Genomic DNA, 18,589 nt, shown 5'->3' on the forward strand with positions numbered 1-18,589 from the left:
TGGAGTACAGAGCTCGCATCCTGCCTGACGAGGTTCCCTGGCCCCGAGGAAAGATGGAGGCCAGGGAAGTCACAAGTGGTGACCTGTGTGGGAGATATTTAAAGGGTCCCTAGGGTGGTCGAGCTAATATGACGTGGTGAAATCTCACTGGCTGGCAGATGGTCGCTTTTTTTCCAAAGGGCTCCTGGGAAGTTTCTTCTGGCACGCCTGGATGTGGGCAGTCCTAGCCAAAGTTCCCGGCTAGGGAACCCACGTGACCTTCCTCCAGTGCCCAGCGACCTTACAATACCCATCACCTGGATTCACCAATTTTCAATTTTTGCTACATCTGCCACCTCTATTTTTTAGTTTTCTCTTCGTGAAGTATTTTAAAGCAAGTCTCAAGCATCTTGCTGTTTCAACTCTGTTAGTGTTGATGTGTATCCCTGATACCATTATCACATCTTGGTATCATCTAACCAATTTTCCCAGTCAACTTAAAAATACCCTTTCACAATAGATAGATTTGAATAGGAAGCCATCCACATAAAGTCCGTGACAGTCTCAATGTGCTTTGGTTTTTCCTTCCTTCCTTCCTTCCTCCCTCCCTCCCTCCCTGTCTTTTTCTTTTTTTTTTTTCCTGTCGACTTTTTTGAAAACTAGGCCACTTTTCCTGTGTAGAACCCCCGCCCCACGCTCTGTATTTGTTCATATTTGTGGGGTTCTGAACTTCCATTTCTATCTCCTGTTTCTGTTCATGAGGTTAGCCCCACGGGCTGATTGCATTCACGGTCCACTCTGAAGATAGGCATCCTTTGTAGACAGTGTTTTGTGCTTCCAAATTGCATCACAGAAATGTGTGCTTGTCTTTTAATGATGCTAACTAACACTGATCCGCAGGTTGATCCCTTGGTGACTGTTGCCCGAGTCTGTTATCTCAGTAAATGTTACAGGAAGGTGATGTTCTCATTCCTCTTTCCTTCCAGATGTCTTAGCTGGAGTTCTTTTTATAAGAAACTCTACCTCACCAATTCAAGTTACTTGGTTACCTGCCATAGAGTTCATACAAAAGATACTCTTTTCTTTTGATCCCCAGCTTGCAGAATAAGGACTTGGTATCCAGGTTATTTGCAATAAGTAGTTGTTTTGGTGTTCTCTTGTTTATTCTTCTTTGTTATTATTATGAATTTATGGGTTTTAGATATTTGGTGAGTTTTAATCAACTGCATTTTTTGGGGGGAAGTCTCAGATTGTTTCATCTTTGGCCAATAGGAACTGCCTGTTGGCTTTTGTATCCTTTGATCCATTATTCTTTGAGAACTTTCTTGCTTTCTGCACAAACTGTCCCAGGATTGGCTTGTATATTTCTTGCTCTGTTCCTAGCTGGAGATTACAATATTTGGGAAGTAGACATGCTCATTGCTATTGAGTTTTCATTATTTCTTGTCCTTTTCCATGGCAAGAACTAGGAAACATATATATCCAAGCACTTCTTCTTTCTTAAAGCTTTTTAATGGTTATATTGAATTTTTAAAACTCAAACTACAAAATTTTATCTTCTTTGAATTTATATATTTTTATCTTTTCTTGTAAATGGAAAATCTTGGTTCCTAACAATGTTAATGTACACTAATATATGTTGATATATTAACTAATATATAACTAATGTAAAAACATAATATTAGCACTATTAGCATATACTATATATACTAACATAGTATTAGCATTATTACTTTGAAATTGTTATATTTATATGTAACTTTGAAATTATTATATTCATAATGTAATAAAGCTAATATGATACATGGTTATATGTTAATGCTAATATACACTGCTCACAAAAATGAGAGGATCAGGGAACGTGCAGATACTCCAGTACTTCAGCCTTTTGTATAGTGCATTTTCACCCATGAAATAAGTTGGTTCTGCATCTCATTTGCATAATCAAACAGCTTTCTTTGACTTGTCATTTGCTTTTCTGATGTTCATGTTTAATAAAAAATATCAAATGCTTCTTTTTTTATCGCTTCATATTCATTTGAAATATCCCCTAATTTTTGTGAGCAGTATATATTAAATATACCAGTATATTAGTTAATACACCTATATATAACAGCTAATCATTACTTAGTAGATTAACGAATATGTAACAGTTTATTTAATGCACACACACATATATAACAATTTCAGAGTAATAATGGTGATGCTATTACTAACAGGCTATTGAATGAAATTTAAGACTTCTTTACAGTACTATTTTCCTTAGAATATATTTATACTAAGAATATATAGTCAAAGCACTTTGGGGAAGAATCATTGAAAATAATTCTTTACCAGGGGTCTCCAAACTTTTTACACAGGGGGCCAGTTCACTGTCCCTCAGACCATTGGAGGGCTGCCAAATACAGTGGTCCTCTCACTGACCACCAGTGAAAGAGGTGCCCCTTCCAGAAGTGCAGTGGGGGCTGGATAAATGGCCTCAGGGGGCCGCATTGTGGCCCATGGGCTGTAGTTTGGGGACACCTGCTTTATACTAACTCTTTGTACATTTTCTTGCTTTATAGATTCCTTTCTTTCTTTCTTGATTTCATTTTATTTTTAAAAAACATGTAACACATTTTCATGTTTCCAAAGTCAAAACTATATAACAGAATACATCCAGAAAAATCTTATATTATTGATGTCCTCTCCGTCTTTTAAAGCCACTTCTCATATTTGTTCTTAGTTGTCCTTCCAGTGTTTCATTTGCAAATATATTTTACTCGCTTTATTTTATTTTTTTTAATTTTATTTATTCATTTTAGAGAGGAGAGAGAAAGGAAGAGAGAGAGAGACAGAGAGGGAGAGAGAGAGAAGAGAGAGACAGAGAGAGAAGGTGGGGTGGAGCTGGAAGCATCAACTCCCATATGTGCCTTGACCAGGCAAGCCCAGGGTTTCGAACCGGCGACCTCAGCATTTCCAGGTCAACGCTTTATCCACTGCGCCACCACAGGTCAGGCTTTACTCACTTTAAAAAATAGTTTTAAGTATAAAAGTGTATTTACTTCTTTTTAAATGGAGTTCTACTACTTTTTCTATATTTTATTTGTTTTAGAAGACTATTATTATAAATGTTTTATCACAAACACATTGCCCTGGCCAGATAGTTCAGTTGGTTAGAGTGTCGCCCCAAAACACAGAGGTTGCCGGTCGGATCCCTGATCAGGGCACATACAGGAACAGATCAATGATCCCATCTCTCTCTCTCTCTAAAATCAATAAGTAAAAAGTAACACACACACACACACACACACACACACACACACACGCACAAACATTGAAAAAAGAAAACCCAAACACTATACTTTCAAGGACTGGACCTTTCAGCTTCTCTTAATAGAATTTTGAACTTCTCCCTACTCTGCCGCCATCTTGGATCTCTGAGTTAATAGAATTTTAAAAGATTTGGCATAGGAGTGAGATTAGGATTATTTATTTTTTTGTTGCTGCAATGCTTTGATAAAGTTCTCCTAATTCTAGTATTTTGAATATACATTGTTTCTTCTGTGACATAATCAAGATGGTCTCATATTCAATCACAGTGTCATGATACTTACCCTTGGCATTTCATGCATAAACTCATAGCTCCTACCAGAAGTAACATAAGTATGCCTTTATAAGGATATTTTTTTTTTGTAATGGAAACATACATATAAAATGTAAACATACAACATGCGAATATGGATCTAGTTGTTCATTCGGTCAAGGCTATTTTAACAAATTGTTCATTCCAAGACTTACAAAGATTTTTTTTTTTTTTTTTTTGCACACATAGTGTTTTTTCATGCTGAGCCGCAGACACCAAAAATCCCACAGGAAGTTGTCTTTTCTGAGTGTTGTGGTTTTTAGTTTTCGGTTCAGTTTGCATTAGATGATCAGAAAAAAGATAAAACTGTTCAATCAAAAGAAGATTTTTTGGTTAAACTTGACTCTAGATGAGAATCTCAAATTTGTTTGTATTTCTTCCCATCTGGAAATCTGGAGGAGCTATAACCACTTTCATATGGCAGCGTTAAAGTTGTGGTATAATTTGAACATTTTTTTGGTGCTCAGTGGATAAACTTTTCATTGCTAAAAGGGCAATTACGTGAGGTTATGCTTTATGCTTGCCACTTCTTATGAAAGCGTCTCCCCCCAAATAAACCGAAGAAATGGAGCCGTGTTTTTTAGTGTTTGATAACAGTGTTTAAGCATTATTTTTATGAATGATAAAAACTGTGTTTGGAACAAAGGAGATGCATGAAACACACATTCTTCAGTTTAATTTAGATATATTCAATAAGTACCATTGAAAAATTTTTAAAAAGGGATACTATTATTCATTGAACTGTTTTTATTAATATAGTTTTAAATCATAGTATTCTCAAGGTGGAACTTTTTGCTTGATTTCGCTATTTTCTTAAACCATGGCAAAAGTAAAATAAACTAAAACTGTGATCAAATATATTAGATATGTGACAAATTGGTGTAATCTAGCATTTAAGTCGTATACAGGAGACTGGGTGAAAAGTGACAGGTGAGGAGGGAAGGTTTCAGTGCATTTGTAGATAATGCCTCTCGTTGAGGTGCTGTTAAAGACAGTGTATATACCTAGGTCTAGCCAGGTTATGTGAACGGCACATCTAATTATAGTAAGATGATAAAGATAATGTGAGAGGCCTCCACAACTACCTTTTAAATACAAATAATCTCCCAAATGTACTTAAAAAATAGCGTTTGCTCATAAGGAAATTTTAATTACAGTTCTTGCAAGAATAAATAATACTTTGTCTAAAAACAAAAAAATACACAACCTTTAAAAAATAATCATTTCTCTGGGCGGGGGGAGGTGAATAAGGCTATCAGTTCAGGTAGCTTTGGATTGCAAAATATATATGGTACTTTGAAAATCTTAATTGATATTTGCATATGATAGGACAGATATTTCTTGGTTAAGATAAGGTTGATTTTTTTTCACACCATTGAATTCTAAAGAGAAAAACCATCCTATAAAACTTGAGGCTTTAAACTCCTCTATTTCTTGTGTACTTTTTTTGTGGCTGTTTAGGGATGTTACCATATCATGTTACGCAGAATTTCTGGCATGTATGGAGCGCTTTACATCTGACAAAATGCAGGATAACGTTTCTTGCCTATTCCTGGGTGGCAAGTTTGAGGCAAGCAAAGCCCAATCAACTGGACCATGCGTGGGCTGCGAGCGTCTCTGCGGAAGGACAGAACAGGGTTTAGGGTTTAGCACCACAAGGCAGCCAGACCTCTTCACCCACCCCTAAGAATTTCAGCATTCCTGATGCCAAAGTCTATTTTTAAGATCTGGCTGGTTGGTTGGGCTGGAGAGGGGGTGGGGGTGGGGGAGAGACAGAGACTTCAGCTAGTCTTGAGGCCTAATGCGGGTGAGCCAAGATACCACGGGCCTCTGGGGCATCTTTCAGACTGCTGGCCTGGCCCAGCGTGCCCATGACATCGCCACCAGTTTTAGGGAGTCCGTCGGTCTGTGTCGAGGACGAGCGCAGGTCCTTTTGACCTTAATAGGAGCTCATCAGACAGCAAAGCGCTTTGCAGGACAAACGCCTTCTGCCTTCCACCTGGAGGCAGGACCCCAGCACGTGGTGTGTCCCCAGGTTCCAGGAGGCAGTCAGGTGTCTGCAGGAGCCGCCCTCCATCCCGCGTGGGGCTCTGCCCGCGTGGCTGGCTTGAGGACCAAGTGGACAAGCCTCTGTTAGAAGTCAGAAAGGCCCTGGGGCCAGGGGCCTGGTCCTGGGGGGATGACTTCCGGCGGACCCTGGATCAAAACAAACAGGAAGCCTCGCAGGCCAGCGGAAACGCAGCCTTCCAAGTTACTTCGGAAACGGGGCTCTTCCGCGACAGGGGGTCGCAGCCCGGGAGGAAGCGGGCCCGGCCGGCGCTCGCCCTCGCCCCGCCCCCGTGACCACGCCTCCTGTAACCACGCCCACAGAGCCCCGCCCCCAGCGCGCTGGGCATGCGTAGTGGGCCGGGCCAGTGGTAGGTTTGCGTGGCCGCCCGCAGTTGCCGGCGCCGGCTCAGCCCCGCGTCGCGTTCCGGGGAAGTTCCGCGCTGAAGGCGGCTTCTGAGGGGCCGCCGGGCGGGCCGCGGGACGGCGGGAGGCCGCGGGGCGGTGGAGGCCGAGCGGGCGCGGCCGAGGCGCCGGCAGCCGACTCCGGAGACCGAGCGGCGCTGGCAGGGGGGAGGCGCCGGCCGGGCGCGCCCCGCGGAGCGGCCTCGGGCGGGGCGCGGGCGTTCCCGGACTTTTGTCCGAGTTGAGTCCCTCCCCGTGGGCCGAGCCTCCTTGGCCGCCGCCTCAGCCCTCAGCGCCGCTCGCGCCCAGGCGATGTGGATCGGGGCTGCAGCGTGAGGGCCGGTGGCTGCGGGCGCGGAGGGTCGGTCCGAGGAGCGGCGCGCGGCGCTGGAGAGACAAGATGTCCGCCAGGGCCGCGGCCGCCAAGGTGAGCGGGGCTGCCTGCCCTCCCGCGGGGCCGGGGGCCGGGGAGCGCGGGGGGCCGGGCAGGTGCATCGCTCGGGCCCGGCCCGGGCACTGCGGGCGGGCGGGCGGGCGAGCGGGCGGGGACGCTCAACAGGTCGGCGCGGGGCCGCGGCTCGCGGGGGCCGGGCCGGCCGGAGCGGGGCGCCCCCCACCCGCCCTCCCGCCGGGCGCGGGCTGTCCCGGCGAAACCGCGCAGTTTCGGTCTGATGTCACTCCCGGTGAAATGCGCACCGCGATAAGCCCTGCGGACGGGACCGCTCCTTCGCCGCGGCTCGACCGGGGCGCCCCTTCCGGCCGGTGGGATTCGGGCAGCGCCGGAAACAGCCCCCCAAACGCTTGTTCAGGATTCCAGTTTCAGTGAAACTTTTCACAAGTGAACACAAAGTGTCCCTGCAAGCGGAAGATGACCTCTTCGGCGTCCAAGTTAGCAAAACTCCGTGGTGCAGCCAGAAAAGGGACAGCTTCCTGCGCTTTCAAGTATTGTGGCCTTTTCCCAAGTTCTCGGAAACCTGCTTGCGTGTTACAGCAGAAAGCTGAGGTTCCCGAGAAGCAGAGTCCTCCTCCCCTTTTGCACATTTTTATTTATTTTTTATTATTTTTATTTTTATCATGGAGTGGTGCTTGTTCTTCTTAACAATTAATTACAGGACTGCAGAAAGGGAAGGGTAAAACTCTCCCGCTTTTGCAAATCTAGACAGAGCTGGGAAACAGTTTCGAAGTCCTTAAGCAGGTTGCGGTTTTGTGTACTAATTTTTCAGTTTGCAGTGGGCATGCCTAGTATCTGCCGGCAGGTATACTGTGGTGCATAAATTATTTTAAGGAATATGGGATTCTTGCTTCGAGAAGACCTCAATTGTGTATCTTTTCGACTGTCTGCGGATGAAAAACACTCTAAAGATAAAACTTAATCCAGGGGGACTTAAAAGAAAAGGCCTAACTTTTGTTTTGATTTTAAAAGCAGCCTACATTGCTTACCTTTTCTCTGGGGCTTCCTTTCCTAGGAGGAAAGGCTTTGTCTGCGTATTACAGAGCGTGTCACTTTGTCCCTGAAGTGTGGTGTCTGGCACTTGGTAGCCAACACGGCCCACTTTTAAAAAGGTTACTTCAAGACTGGAGAGAAAGAAGTTCTTGGTGAACTGCCATAGTAAGATGGAGGAGTAGTACTTTCCCCCCTGTATTACGAAACTGAGATTTTTATGCCATGATGACAAGCACCACAAGTTAAATATTGTATTGTACGGACATTTGCATTCCTTAAATATTTATGATTTGAAAGCTTATCAGGTTGTTGCTATTATTTTGAATGCTGTATTATGAGGCCACCGTGAAAATTATATAGAGCAATGCAGGCCATAAAACAGGTGAAAGGAGATAATAACCGGCCTTCTGTGTTCAAGTCATATTTAATTTTTTAAGGTGATTAAAGTGCTTATTCAGAGACAGGCTCTGTACTCACTACTTTACATATGATACTTTTGTCTCCCTCACCCTCAGTTTAAAAAAAAACAGAAAATGTCATTGAATTGGCAGCTTCTTTATTTTTAGCATGATAGTTTGTAGAACTCTTCTCTAAGTTAATCCCTTCAATTCTGTTCTTTGTGAATAGTTGGATCGCTTTCTGTCCCGACTATGCTCTGTATCATCATTGCCTAACTCGTTCCCACGATTTTGTAGTAAGTAGCGTTGCACTTCTGTATTTGTGTACTTATATTACTATAGGTCTGAGTCTTAAAAATGGAATCGCTGGGTCAAAGGGTATGTGCATTTAAAATTCAGATAAGTACCAGTAAATTTTTCTCCAGAAAGATTGTACCTAGGGATAAATGTAAATTATTGGCAAATTACCAGAACTTTAAAGAAGGTCATAAAATAAAACCTGGATAAATGAGACCATAGACTGACTGGATGGGAAGAGTCTATAACATTGTGGAACATACTAATTTTCCCTGAGTTAATGTATAAGTGTAATACAATTTCAAGTTGAATTCCAGCATTGTCTTACAGAAAACTTGATATTGATGAGATAGTTTATCTGATAAAATAAATGAAGGATAGTCAACGGAATTTTGGAAACAGGTCCTATCAGAACCTAACATGTTACAAGTCCAGAATAATGTAACACAGGCTGTCCTTTCAGAGTAGACAGTGGCCCTGAGTCCGGAAACATCTGTGTTTATGAGCTTACAGTGATCGTGGTTATCAGCATTCAGTGTGTCGGGCTGTGCTGAGTGCTTATCGTGAGTGAACTGATTTAATTCTCAGAGCAGCCCTAAGAAGTGAGCAGACACTGTTATTTCCACTTTATGGTTGGGGGACTCGAAACAGCTGAAAGTAACATACCTAAATTCACTTAGCCAGAAAGAGGGAAAAATTGAGAATAGAGGATAAAAATATCACTGTAAATTATTGGAGAAAGGACAGGTTATTCAGTTAGTCATAGGCCAAAAATAAATAAGTAAATAAAATCCAAATGAGGCTGACCAGACAGTGGCGCAGTGGATAGAGTGTCGGACTGGGATGCTGAAGACCCAGGTTTGAGACCCCCAGGTCGCCAGCTTGAGCGCAGGCTCACCAGCTTGAGCCCAAGGTCGCTGGCTCGAGCAAGGGGTCACTCAGTCTGCTGTAGCCCCCCCGGTCAAGGCACATATGAGAAATCAATCAATGAACAACCAAGGAGCTGCAGCAAGAAATTGTTTCTCATCTCTCGCCCTTCCTGTCTGTCTCCATCCCTATCTGTCCCTCTCTGACTCTCTCTCTCTGCCACCAAGAAAAAAAAAAATCAAATGAAATTTGAAAAAGAGAAAATAATAGAATACTAGAAGGAAGTGTAGGATACTTGTTAAAAATAAGTGCCTTAGTTGAAAAAGGGCTTCTGTGTGCATGCTAACTTAAATAATAACAGACGGGTTTTTATGTGTGTGATACAACCTGATTTTGTGAATACAGTCACTAGTGTATCTGATATAAAATTACTAAGATGCTGAAATCAGGATCTGAGGGTGGTTTCTGTCTCACCAAAGAATTGTTAATATAAGAAAATGGCACAAATAATTATTAGGAACATTTCCATTGGTTGAATCACGCACAGTGGCTGAAGGGAGCTGCAGCGTTTCACTTTGGAGGAAGCAATGCAGCTTAAAATCGTGCTGTTGTACATGCTCATTAGATTTGCTGCTTAAACGTTTTCATTATATCTCTGAGACTGTATCCTTTTTCCTGTGGTCATCTCTAAAATTACAGTGTAGTTTAGTTTAGTATGACAATTATTTACTCCTTAGGAATTGATTTATTGTATCAACTAAAGCACAATGGACTTTTCTTAGTAGGTGAACATTTGAAAGTTAACTGTAGAAATTAGTTAAATTAATGAAAAAAGCTAATTGACAATTAGTCTAAATTGATAGGAATCCTGAGTGGTGGTTGGTTATAATGTCATTTTAATTTTGGTAATTAGTGGTCAATGCATATTTGTTGCATATTGCTGTAAGGTAAACCAAAACCTCAAGAGAGTCAGAGAGAGGGACAGACAGACAGGAACAGAGAGAGATGAGAAGCACCAATCATCAGTTTTTCGTTGCGACACCTTAGTTATTCATTGATTGCTTTCTCATATGTGCCTTGACCGCTGGCCTTCAGCAGACTGAATAACCCCTTGCTCGAGCCAGTGACCTGAGGTCCAAGCTGGTGACCTTTTTGCTCAATCCAGATGAGCCCACGCTCAAGCTGGAGACCTCGGGGTCTCGATCCTGGATCCTCCGCATCCCAGTCCGACGCTCTATCCACTGCACCACTGCCTGGTCAGGCAAAACCTTGCTGTTCTTTATGAGAGTTCACTTGATTGTCTGCCAACGTTAATGGGCTTTACTGTAGTAACTAGTAACTTTTTCTGGACCTGCGAAGTTTATACAATAATTATTCACTAGAAATATTTTACAGTATTTAAGGCAAATAGGCTTTTAATTTTTTATATTTTAATGTGTATGGCATTTTAGACATTCATGGTGAAAACTAATTTATGTGCTTGGCTGATAACCCAGACTCTATTTACAGCCCTGAAATTTGTTTTAGGACAGCTCTGTTAGCTACACTTCAGACCCCACACTGCCTTTCTCCCAGGTTGTGTAGTGGTACAAGTGGTGCTTGCTGTTAGAAAGGCCTCTGTTTCTTCTCTGTCTTTTAAATACCGATGTTTTTGTGTTAGAGATTTGCAGACTTTTATTTTATATTCAAGAGGCTTTTGCTGTCCATTGATTGCTGTCAGCAAAGATAGAGGTCAGCCATCCACACCAACAAATAATGAGATTGAAACCAATCTATGACTTTGAGGGCTATAATTCAGTGTGTATAGTACTGTTTCCTGTTTGGTTGGAAGGAAAAAGATTACAGTATTTTCACTCATTCTTTTTTTTTTTTAATCTTGGAAACAATGTGCTGGCTCTGACTTTTACTTGCTCTTTAATCTTTCTTCTATTTAGAGAACAAATGTAAACTCAGTACAGTTCTAAGAATAAAACAGTATAAATAAGATCACTATGCTGCTAAGGAAAATGGCTTTAAAAGAATAATTTTGGTGAAAATTTTGGAAATGTAATTGTTTCTGTATAGAACCCTGACATGATAAAAATTTAGTCTCCTGAAAGCCTGTCCATGTGGTGCTGCCACCAGGCCTGACGGCTCCACCAGCGTGTCCCGTGCAGGTCGCATGTGGTGCTGCCACCAGGCCTGACGGCTCCACCAGCGTGTCCCGTGCAGGTCGCATGTGGTGCTGCCACCAGGCCTGACGGCTCCACCAGCGTGTCCCGTGCAGGTCGCATGTGGTGCTGCCACCAGGCCTGACGGCTCCACCAGCGTGTCCCGTGCAGGTCGCATGTGGTGCTGCCACCAGGCCTGACGGCTCCACCAGCGTGTCCCGTGCAGGTCGCATGTGGTGCTGCCACCAGGCCTGACGGCTCCACCAGCGTGTCCCGTGCAGGTCGCATGTGGTGCTGCCACCAGGCCTGACGGCGCCACCAGCGTGTCCCGTGCAGGTCGCATGTGGTGCTGCCACCAGGCCTGACGGCTCCACCAGCGTGTCCCGTGCAGGTCGCATGTGGTGCTGCCACCAGGCCTGACGGCGCCACCAGCGTGTCCCGTGCAGGTCGCATGTGGTGCTGCCACCAGGCCTGACGGCTCCACCAGCGTGTCCCGTGCAGGTCGCATGTGGTGCTGCCACCAGGCCTGACGGCGCCACCAGCGTGTCCCGTGCAGGTCGCATGTGGTGCTGCCACCAGGCCTGACGGCTCCACCAGCGTGTCCCGTGCAGGTCGCATGTGGTGCTGCCACCAGGCCTGACGGCGCCACCAGCGTGTCCCGTGCAGGTCGCATGTGGTGCTGCCACCAGGCCTGACGGCTCCACCAGCATGTCCCGTGCAGGTCGCATGTGGTGCTGCCACCAGGCCTGACGGCTCCACCAGCGTGTCCCGTGCAGGTCGCATGTGGTGCTGCCACCAGGCCTGACGGCTCCACCAGCGTGTCCCGTGCAGGTCGCATGTGGTGCTGCCACCAGGCCTGACGGCTCCACCAGCGTGTCCCGTGCAGGTCGCATGTGGTGCTGCCACCAGGCCTGACGGCTCCACCAGCGTGTCCCGTGCAGGTCGCATGTGGTGCTGCCACCAGGCCTGACGGCTCCACCAGCGTGTCCCGTGCAGGTCGCATGTGGTGCTGCCACCAGGCCTGACGGCTCCACCAGCGTGTCCCGTGCAGGTCGCATGTGGTGCTGCCACCAGGCCTGACGGCTCCACCAGCGTGTCCCGTGCAGGTCGCATGTGGTGCTGCCACCAGGCCTGACGGCTCCACCAGCGTGTCCCGTGCAGGTCGCGTGTGGTGCTGCCACCAGGCCTGACGGCGCCACCAGCGTGTCCCGTGCAGGTCGCGTGTGGTGCTGCCACCAGGCCTGACGGCTCCACCAGCGTGTCCCGTGCAGGTCGCATGTGGTGCTGCCACCAGGCCTGACGGCTCCACCAGCGTGTCCCGTGCAGGTCGCATGTGGTGCTGCCACCAGGCCTGACGGCTCCACCAGCGTGTCCCGTGCAGGTCGCATGTGGTGCTGCCACCAGGCCTGAGGGCTCCACCAGCGTGTCCCGTGCAGGTCGCATGTGGTGCTGCCACCAGGCCTGACGGCTCCACCAGCGTGTCCCGTGCAGGTCGCATGTGGTGCTGCCACCAGGCCTGACGGCGCCACCAGCGTGTCCCGTGCAGGTCGCATGTGGTGCTGCCACCAGGCCTGACGGCTCCACCAGCGTGTCCCGTGCAGGTCGCATGTGGTGCTGCCACCAGGCCTGACGGCGCCACCAGCGTGTCCCGTGCAGGTCGCATGTGGTGCTGCCACCAGGCCTGACGGCTCCACCAGCGTGTCCCGTGCAGGTCGCATGTGGTGCTGCCACCAGGCCTGACGGCGCCACCAGCGTGTCCCGTGCAGGTCGCATGTGGTGCTGCCACCAGGCCTGACGGCTCCACCAGCGTGTCCCGTGCAGGTCGCATGTGGTGCTGCCACCAGGCCTGACGGCGCCACCAGCGTGTCCCGTGCAGGTCGCATGTGGTGCTGCCACCAGGCCTGACGGCTCCACCAGCGTGTCCCGTGCAGGTCGCATGTGGGCACAGACTCAGTACAGAGTGCCGGTTGAACACTAGGGCTGAAGATAAGTTAGCGGGTGGAGAAGTTATTTTTTGTTGCTGAGTTTTTGATCAAATGTTAAGATGAAAAGATAGTTCACATCTAAGATGGTATTTCTGATATATTTGACCAGAACTTGCTTTGTATCTCTGAATTTTGAAAGACAGTCTTGAAACTTCTTATTAGTTTAACAACTTTTAATCTTTTAGGAAGAGAGAGACATTAGGATAGTTCACCGAATTTTAAATTTAATCTAAAATTGGCATGTTTCAGAACAGTATTTTCAGTATAAGGGAGCAGTAAAAATAGGCCTTTTGCTGTCTGTCACCCAGAGTGCTTCTTTATTTATTTATTGCAGAGAAGAGTGGCTTCAGGTTGCTCTGTTATGGTTTAGCCAGGTGCTTTATTTCCATTCCTCTTCAAACAGATAAATTCTCAGCAGTAAGAAGTGTGTGGTGAGTACATGCGCAGGGAATTTCCTTTTACACCTAAAAATTGGATGAAATAAATGACTTTCGATGATCAACTCTGCCTCCTAAGCACTGCTTTAAAAAGTCAGAAAACCTATGTTGCCAACATTTGTACTACAAAACACCTTTTGTGACTTAATAACAAAGCCCTGGCTGTGGTATATGTAGTGTTAAATACCGGCTCTCAGATGGTCCTTAACTTTGGGATACATCGAAAAATAAGTTTTTATTGGTTTGAGTTGTACGTTTCAGTTCAAATATCAGAACCACCTAACTCACTGGAGAATGCTGGCAAGTGAATTGACTGATGAATGACCTCAAATCATTCTAGTTTATCATGCCCAGAAGGGAGGTGGGAACAGGAGCAAATACTACTTTATATAGTTAGTTATTAAGAACATAAGATTAACATATACCTGGTGTAATTAAAATTTTTTTTGACTTGCTGAAATTTCTTTGTGTGTATGTGTATGTGTCCTTTTTTTTTTTAATAGTGTTTATTCCCAAGAAGTGAAAAGTCAGTCTTTATCCTTGATTATCTTAAGAACTTCCACTTTCTTGGAATTGTTTCTAGTAATCTTTGACATTAATGTTTCTGGTAAACTTAATTTATGATTAGCTCTCTTAATTAGCTCTCTTAATGATCCAGTACAGGACCATATTTGTAATGACTAGTGTTTTTTGGTTAGTTCAACAAACATTAATTGAACGCATTTTATTTTGGATCCCTGTTCTTTGGAAACTTAATAGTTTTCCACTGCTTTGTACTGGCTTCATCAGTTGTGAGATGTGTAATTCATTTTTAGGATCCAAATAATTTGTACTGCTTACCCTGAAAAATAAACCTGAGTACTATTGGTCATCTTATAACAGTGTTCTGGTGTGCTTTTTTGGTTGGGGAAAGTGATGGAATTCTATCCAAAGCTAGAGCTTGATGTAACAGTTGATTTTTTGCATTTTTAATTTTAAAAAAGCTTCAATTAAACCAGGACACACCCATGTGTTTAGTGAATGTATCTCAACAGAAAAAGTTTAAGAACTACAAAGTAATTAGAATTTACTTTCATGCTTATAACTCCTTGAATATACTGATGTGGATAGTATGCTAGCTGTTACTATTTACTTAGGGTCTAACAAGATGTGAAATAGGTAACAATTTAGATTATTTTTCAACACATATTTATTGCAAACCTAGTATATACCAGGCACTGTGGTCGATGCTAGAGGGGAAGCAGTGAGCTGTGTCTGTGCTCAGGGCAGGGCGCAGTGCAGTGGGTGTGGGCCAGCAGCAACGGACAACGTGCTGTATGTGATTCGCAATGCCAGGATCCCTCACCTGCCATTTCTGGACCATGACCTTCCCCCAAAGACTACAACTATCTTGTCATTTCTGGTCCCCATTTTGTAGCTTTTCTTCATAACTGTACCCCTTAGTCACTCATTCCATAAGCACTGCAGCTTTGCCTGTGAACTCTGCACAAGACGGGACCTTCCTGTGTGGCTTTTATTGTGTGGCTGCTTTTGCTCAGCACTGTGTGGGTTGATGTTGAGAGTAACTGCAGTTCATTAGTGTACATTGTATTTGCGGGTGAAATTCCTAGTAATCATTGTATGAAGGCTTGCTGCCAATTGGCTGGGAAAAAATGGTTTGAATTGGACTTTTGTAGTTTCTTGGAGAGAAATCTTTCACATCTTATGAGGAGCAGGACTTGGAGAAGCGTGCTTCCAGTCACTGGAGCACCAAATGTGTGAAAGACAGCAAGTGCTTCTGCTGCTCACCTTGCGAATCCAGTGGTAGTGTGGAGGGTGTTTTATGATTAAGGTCTTAAAAGCCATAATCAGGCAAAATATGTGCTTTGAACAAAAATAACTAAAAACAAGGCTGCTTTTAAACTCTGATTGTAGGAAGTCTTTCCCATGGTGTCACGTGAAAGAACTTTGGCAGATTTATTTACTGGCTGTTGTTTTTAACAGTGGTAAGTGCTGGAATATTCACACAAACATACACACCGCCTGTGTTTGATGCTGCTGTGCCTGTGGACCAAGGAGACGGCGACCCTGGCCCCTGGATCTACACTCTGGTCCTAAGTGTGAGAAACGCGTGTCAGGAATGAGGAACAGCCTTGCAGCACAGAGCACTGATTCTGAGGCGGGTGCCGCGCTGCGCGTGCTGTGTGCCATTTCGTCTGCCCCTCGCTGCGAGGTGCCTCTTGTTATCTCCCTTGCAGAGGTGGAGTCTGAGTCAGACGTCTGCTCTGGCTGCACACACACCTGCTTACAGCTTTATAGTCCATGTAGGCATCTGCTCAGCTGCCCCGTGTTCTGAAGGAGTGTCGGGGAGGTGCCTGTGGAATGGTATCAGGTGAGTCCAGACCAGACCTGGTGTGAGTCATGCAGGCTGGAGAGAGTGCTCCAGGGTCAGAGGGCACGGGCTGGTCCACAGGAAGTGGCTGTTGCACAACCCCAGCTGGTTGTGGGCAGGAGGAAGACCTGCCAGATCTTCCGGTTTTTTAAAGCAGGTTGTAAATCCAGATTTGTATGTAAATTGTTTTCCCTTAGATGCTGTCAGCTGATTTTATTTGTTTCTTTTTTTTTTTTTTTTTTGGTGCAATAGAATACCTGTATAAAAATACATAAATGTGCATTAATGAGTTGTTATAAAGTGTACGCCTGTGTAAACCTCATCCAGGTCAAAGCACAGAACATTGCCGGCTCCTGGGGAGCTCCCCCACTGCTTGCCTCTTCCTAATGAGATTACCCTGCTAAGAGCTCAGGCAGCCTGTCCATCGGTGCCACATGCTCTGACCTTCCTGGTCACACCTTTCCTCTCCCAGGGCAGCTGCTGTTCTGACTTTGTTGTTCAGATTCATATGTTGTTGACCTGAACTCATTCTCTTCATTGCGTCCAGTATTGTGGAGTGACTATACCACAGTGTCTTTAGTGTACCAGCCACGGACATTTGGGTTGTCTCCTAACCTTGAGTGTAAAGAGTGATGCTTCCACGACCACTTGTATCTGGCTCTTGGTGAACGTTGCACAGGTCTGTGTATTTAGGGTGGCATTGCTGCTGGATTGTTGACTGTATCTGCACGTTTAGCAGGTGACGTCTCTTTCCAGAGAGCTGTTCCGGGCACACTCTTCATCCTCAGTGTCTGTGGCTCTGCGTTGTCCTAGGTGCCTGGTGTCAGACACTCATTGTAGTTTTAATTTGCAGTTCTTTGACTAGACGAGCAACTTTATATTTATGGCCTATTCAAGTCTTTTTGTCTGCCTTTCTTTGGTATTACCTTTCTTCTTGATTTGTCTCATTTTTTTGATAAAAACTAGTTGATTATATGTTCTGAAGATACAGTTTTCAACCTGGTGATCATCTCTTAATGGTCTTTCCATGACTAGAAGTTTTTGACCTGAATGTAGTCTGAGTGTGGTGGCACAGAGAAAGGCCAGTGAGGGGAAGGGTTTCAGGGGAGGGCCAGTAAGTGGACCACGTCCTGCACAGAGAATTCAGGTAAAACACGGACTGAAAAGATGACCACTGAGTAACCTAAGTCTTTGTTGCTTTATGATGTTAGGCTTGGATCTTGGGTCTGCCACGAATAGCTGCTGTCTTATCTGGGAAGTGCAGTGGGCCCCAGCCCTGTTGCCTTGCATAGCATGGTTTGTGCTCGGCACAGTGCCCAGCACATCGGGAGCTGTTGTGCCAGCTCTTGTCTTTTAAAAACATTTAAGTGAAGCCCATCTTAATACCAGAGGAGAGGCCTGTAGGAGTCATGTGTGAGTGTGTGCCCTTGTATAGTTAATCTTTGTGTGTATGTATGTATATGTTTGTTCACGTGATAGTGGGAAGATGTCAGCCCGTAGGTTGGGAGACTCAGCCAGCACGGTGTGGTTTCAGAAAAGACCCTTGAGCTCCGTGGATACTTTTTTAGAATTGCATTAGCTTTAAATAAGAGGCACAGTCTTGAGTCTGATGGATTTGGGAATGGAGATTAAAGACTATTCCAAATCTAGTGCACCTGGCTCAGTTGGGTATTCATCCAGTATGGTGAATGATTGATTAGCAAATTCTCTTCAGTTTTTGCCTCCTGAGCACCTTGTATCTTTCCATTCTTCCATCAGTCGGTCCATTCTTTCTGCCATTTACATCCCTCCCCCAACACACACACACACAGACACACACACACACACACACTCTACAACCCATCACAATCTCGCTGTATTCCTCTAATAGACTCCTGAGCAGTATCACATCCCTTCACCTCCTTCCAGTCTATTTTTCTAAAATAATCTTTTCAAAATCCCTAGTTTGATTAGTGCTCCCCCCGGCAGCCAGTGCACACACTCATCCTAACACTCCTAGGCTTCTTAACTGCCCTTAGGAGTAAAAGACCAAGAGTGTAGTATGGTCAGCGAGCTCCTACCGGCTCGCTTGGCCCTGCCGGCTCGCTTGGCCCTGCCAACTCGCTTGGCCCTGCCGACCCTCTAGCCTCACCTTGCGTCCGTCTCCTGTGCTCTGTGCTTTCAAACTGGGCTGTCCTCTCTCGTTCTTGCCAGGTCCTGTAGTTCCTGCCAGGTTCCTTTGAATTCTACTGGTGGCACTGCCTGCCTGCCTGCCTTTCTTCCTCTCTCCTTCCCTTCCAACTTCCCCCCTCTCTTTCAGTATTTTTTTAATCTTGTGATTATGTGTTTGTTCATAAACTTTTTTAGTCCTTCGGTTCTCCCAGTAGACTGTAAGCCCATGAGAACAAGACCCGGACTGACTGTATCCTGTGACTTGCAGAGCCTAACAATGTCTGGGGTTTCATGAACGAGAGAAGCACGTTCCTACCCCAGAGCTCTTGCACATGCTGCTTTCTCTACCTGAAAAATCTCCCCCCCACCACCCCTCCTTCACCAGCCTCTCTCCAGTTCTCTTCATCAAGAACCTTGCCCTGAACCCAGAAACT

The 18,589-nt window shown here is 45.5% G+C and overlaps 1 protein-coding gene across 7 annotated transcripts in view; it reads left to right on the top strand.

Annotated features, from left to right (window-relative positions):
• Positions 1 to 18,589, top strand: part of TJP1 (tight junction protein 1) — a 161,902-nt gene that overhangs the window by 86,413 nt on the left and 56,900 nt on the right. The window contains exon 1 of one of the 7 annotated variants that reach the window (XM_066240107.1): positions 6,009 to 6,482. The exons of the other annotated variants lie outside the window; for them this stretch is intronic. Within the exon in view, the coding sequence (XP_066096204.1) occupies positions 6,456 to 6,482 (27 nt within the window). The 5' untranslated portion in view covers positions 6,009 to 6,455. Of the gene's footprint in view, positions 1 to 6,008; positions 6,483 to 18,589 lie in introns of those variants that run through there. 7 annotated transcript variants of the gene reach the window in all.

The sequence above is a fragment of the Saccopteryx bilineata genome, chromosome 7 (genome assembly GCF_036850765.1).
Source record: "Saccopteryx bilineata isolate mSacBil1 chromosome 7, mSacBil1_pri_phased_curated, whole genome shotgun sequence".
NCBI lineage: Eukaryota > Metazoa > Chordata > Mammalia > Chiroptera > Emballonuridae > Saccopteryx > Saccopteryx bilineata.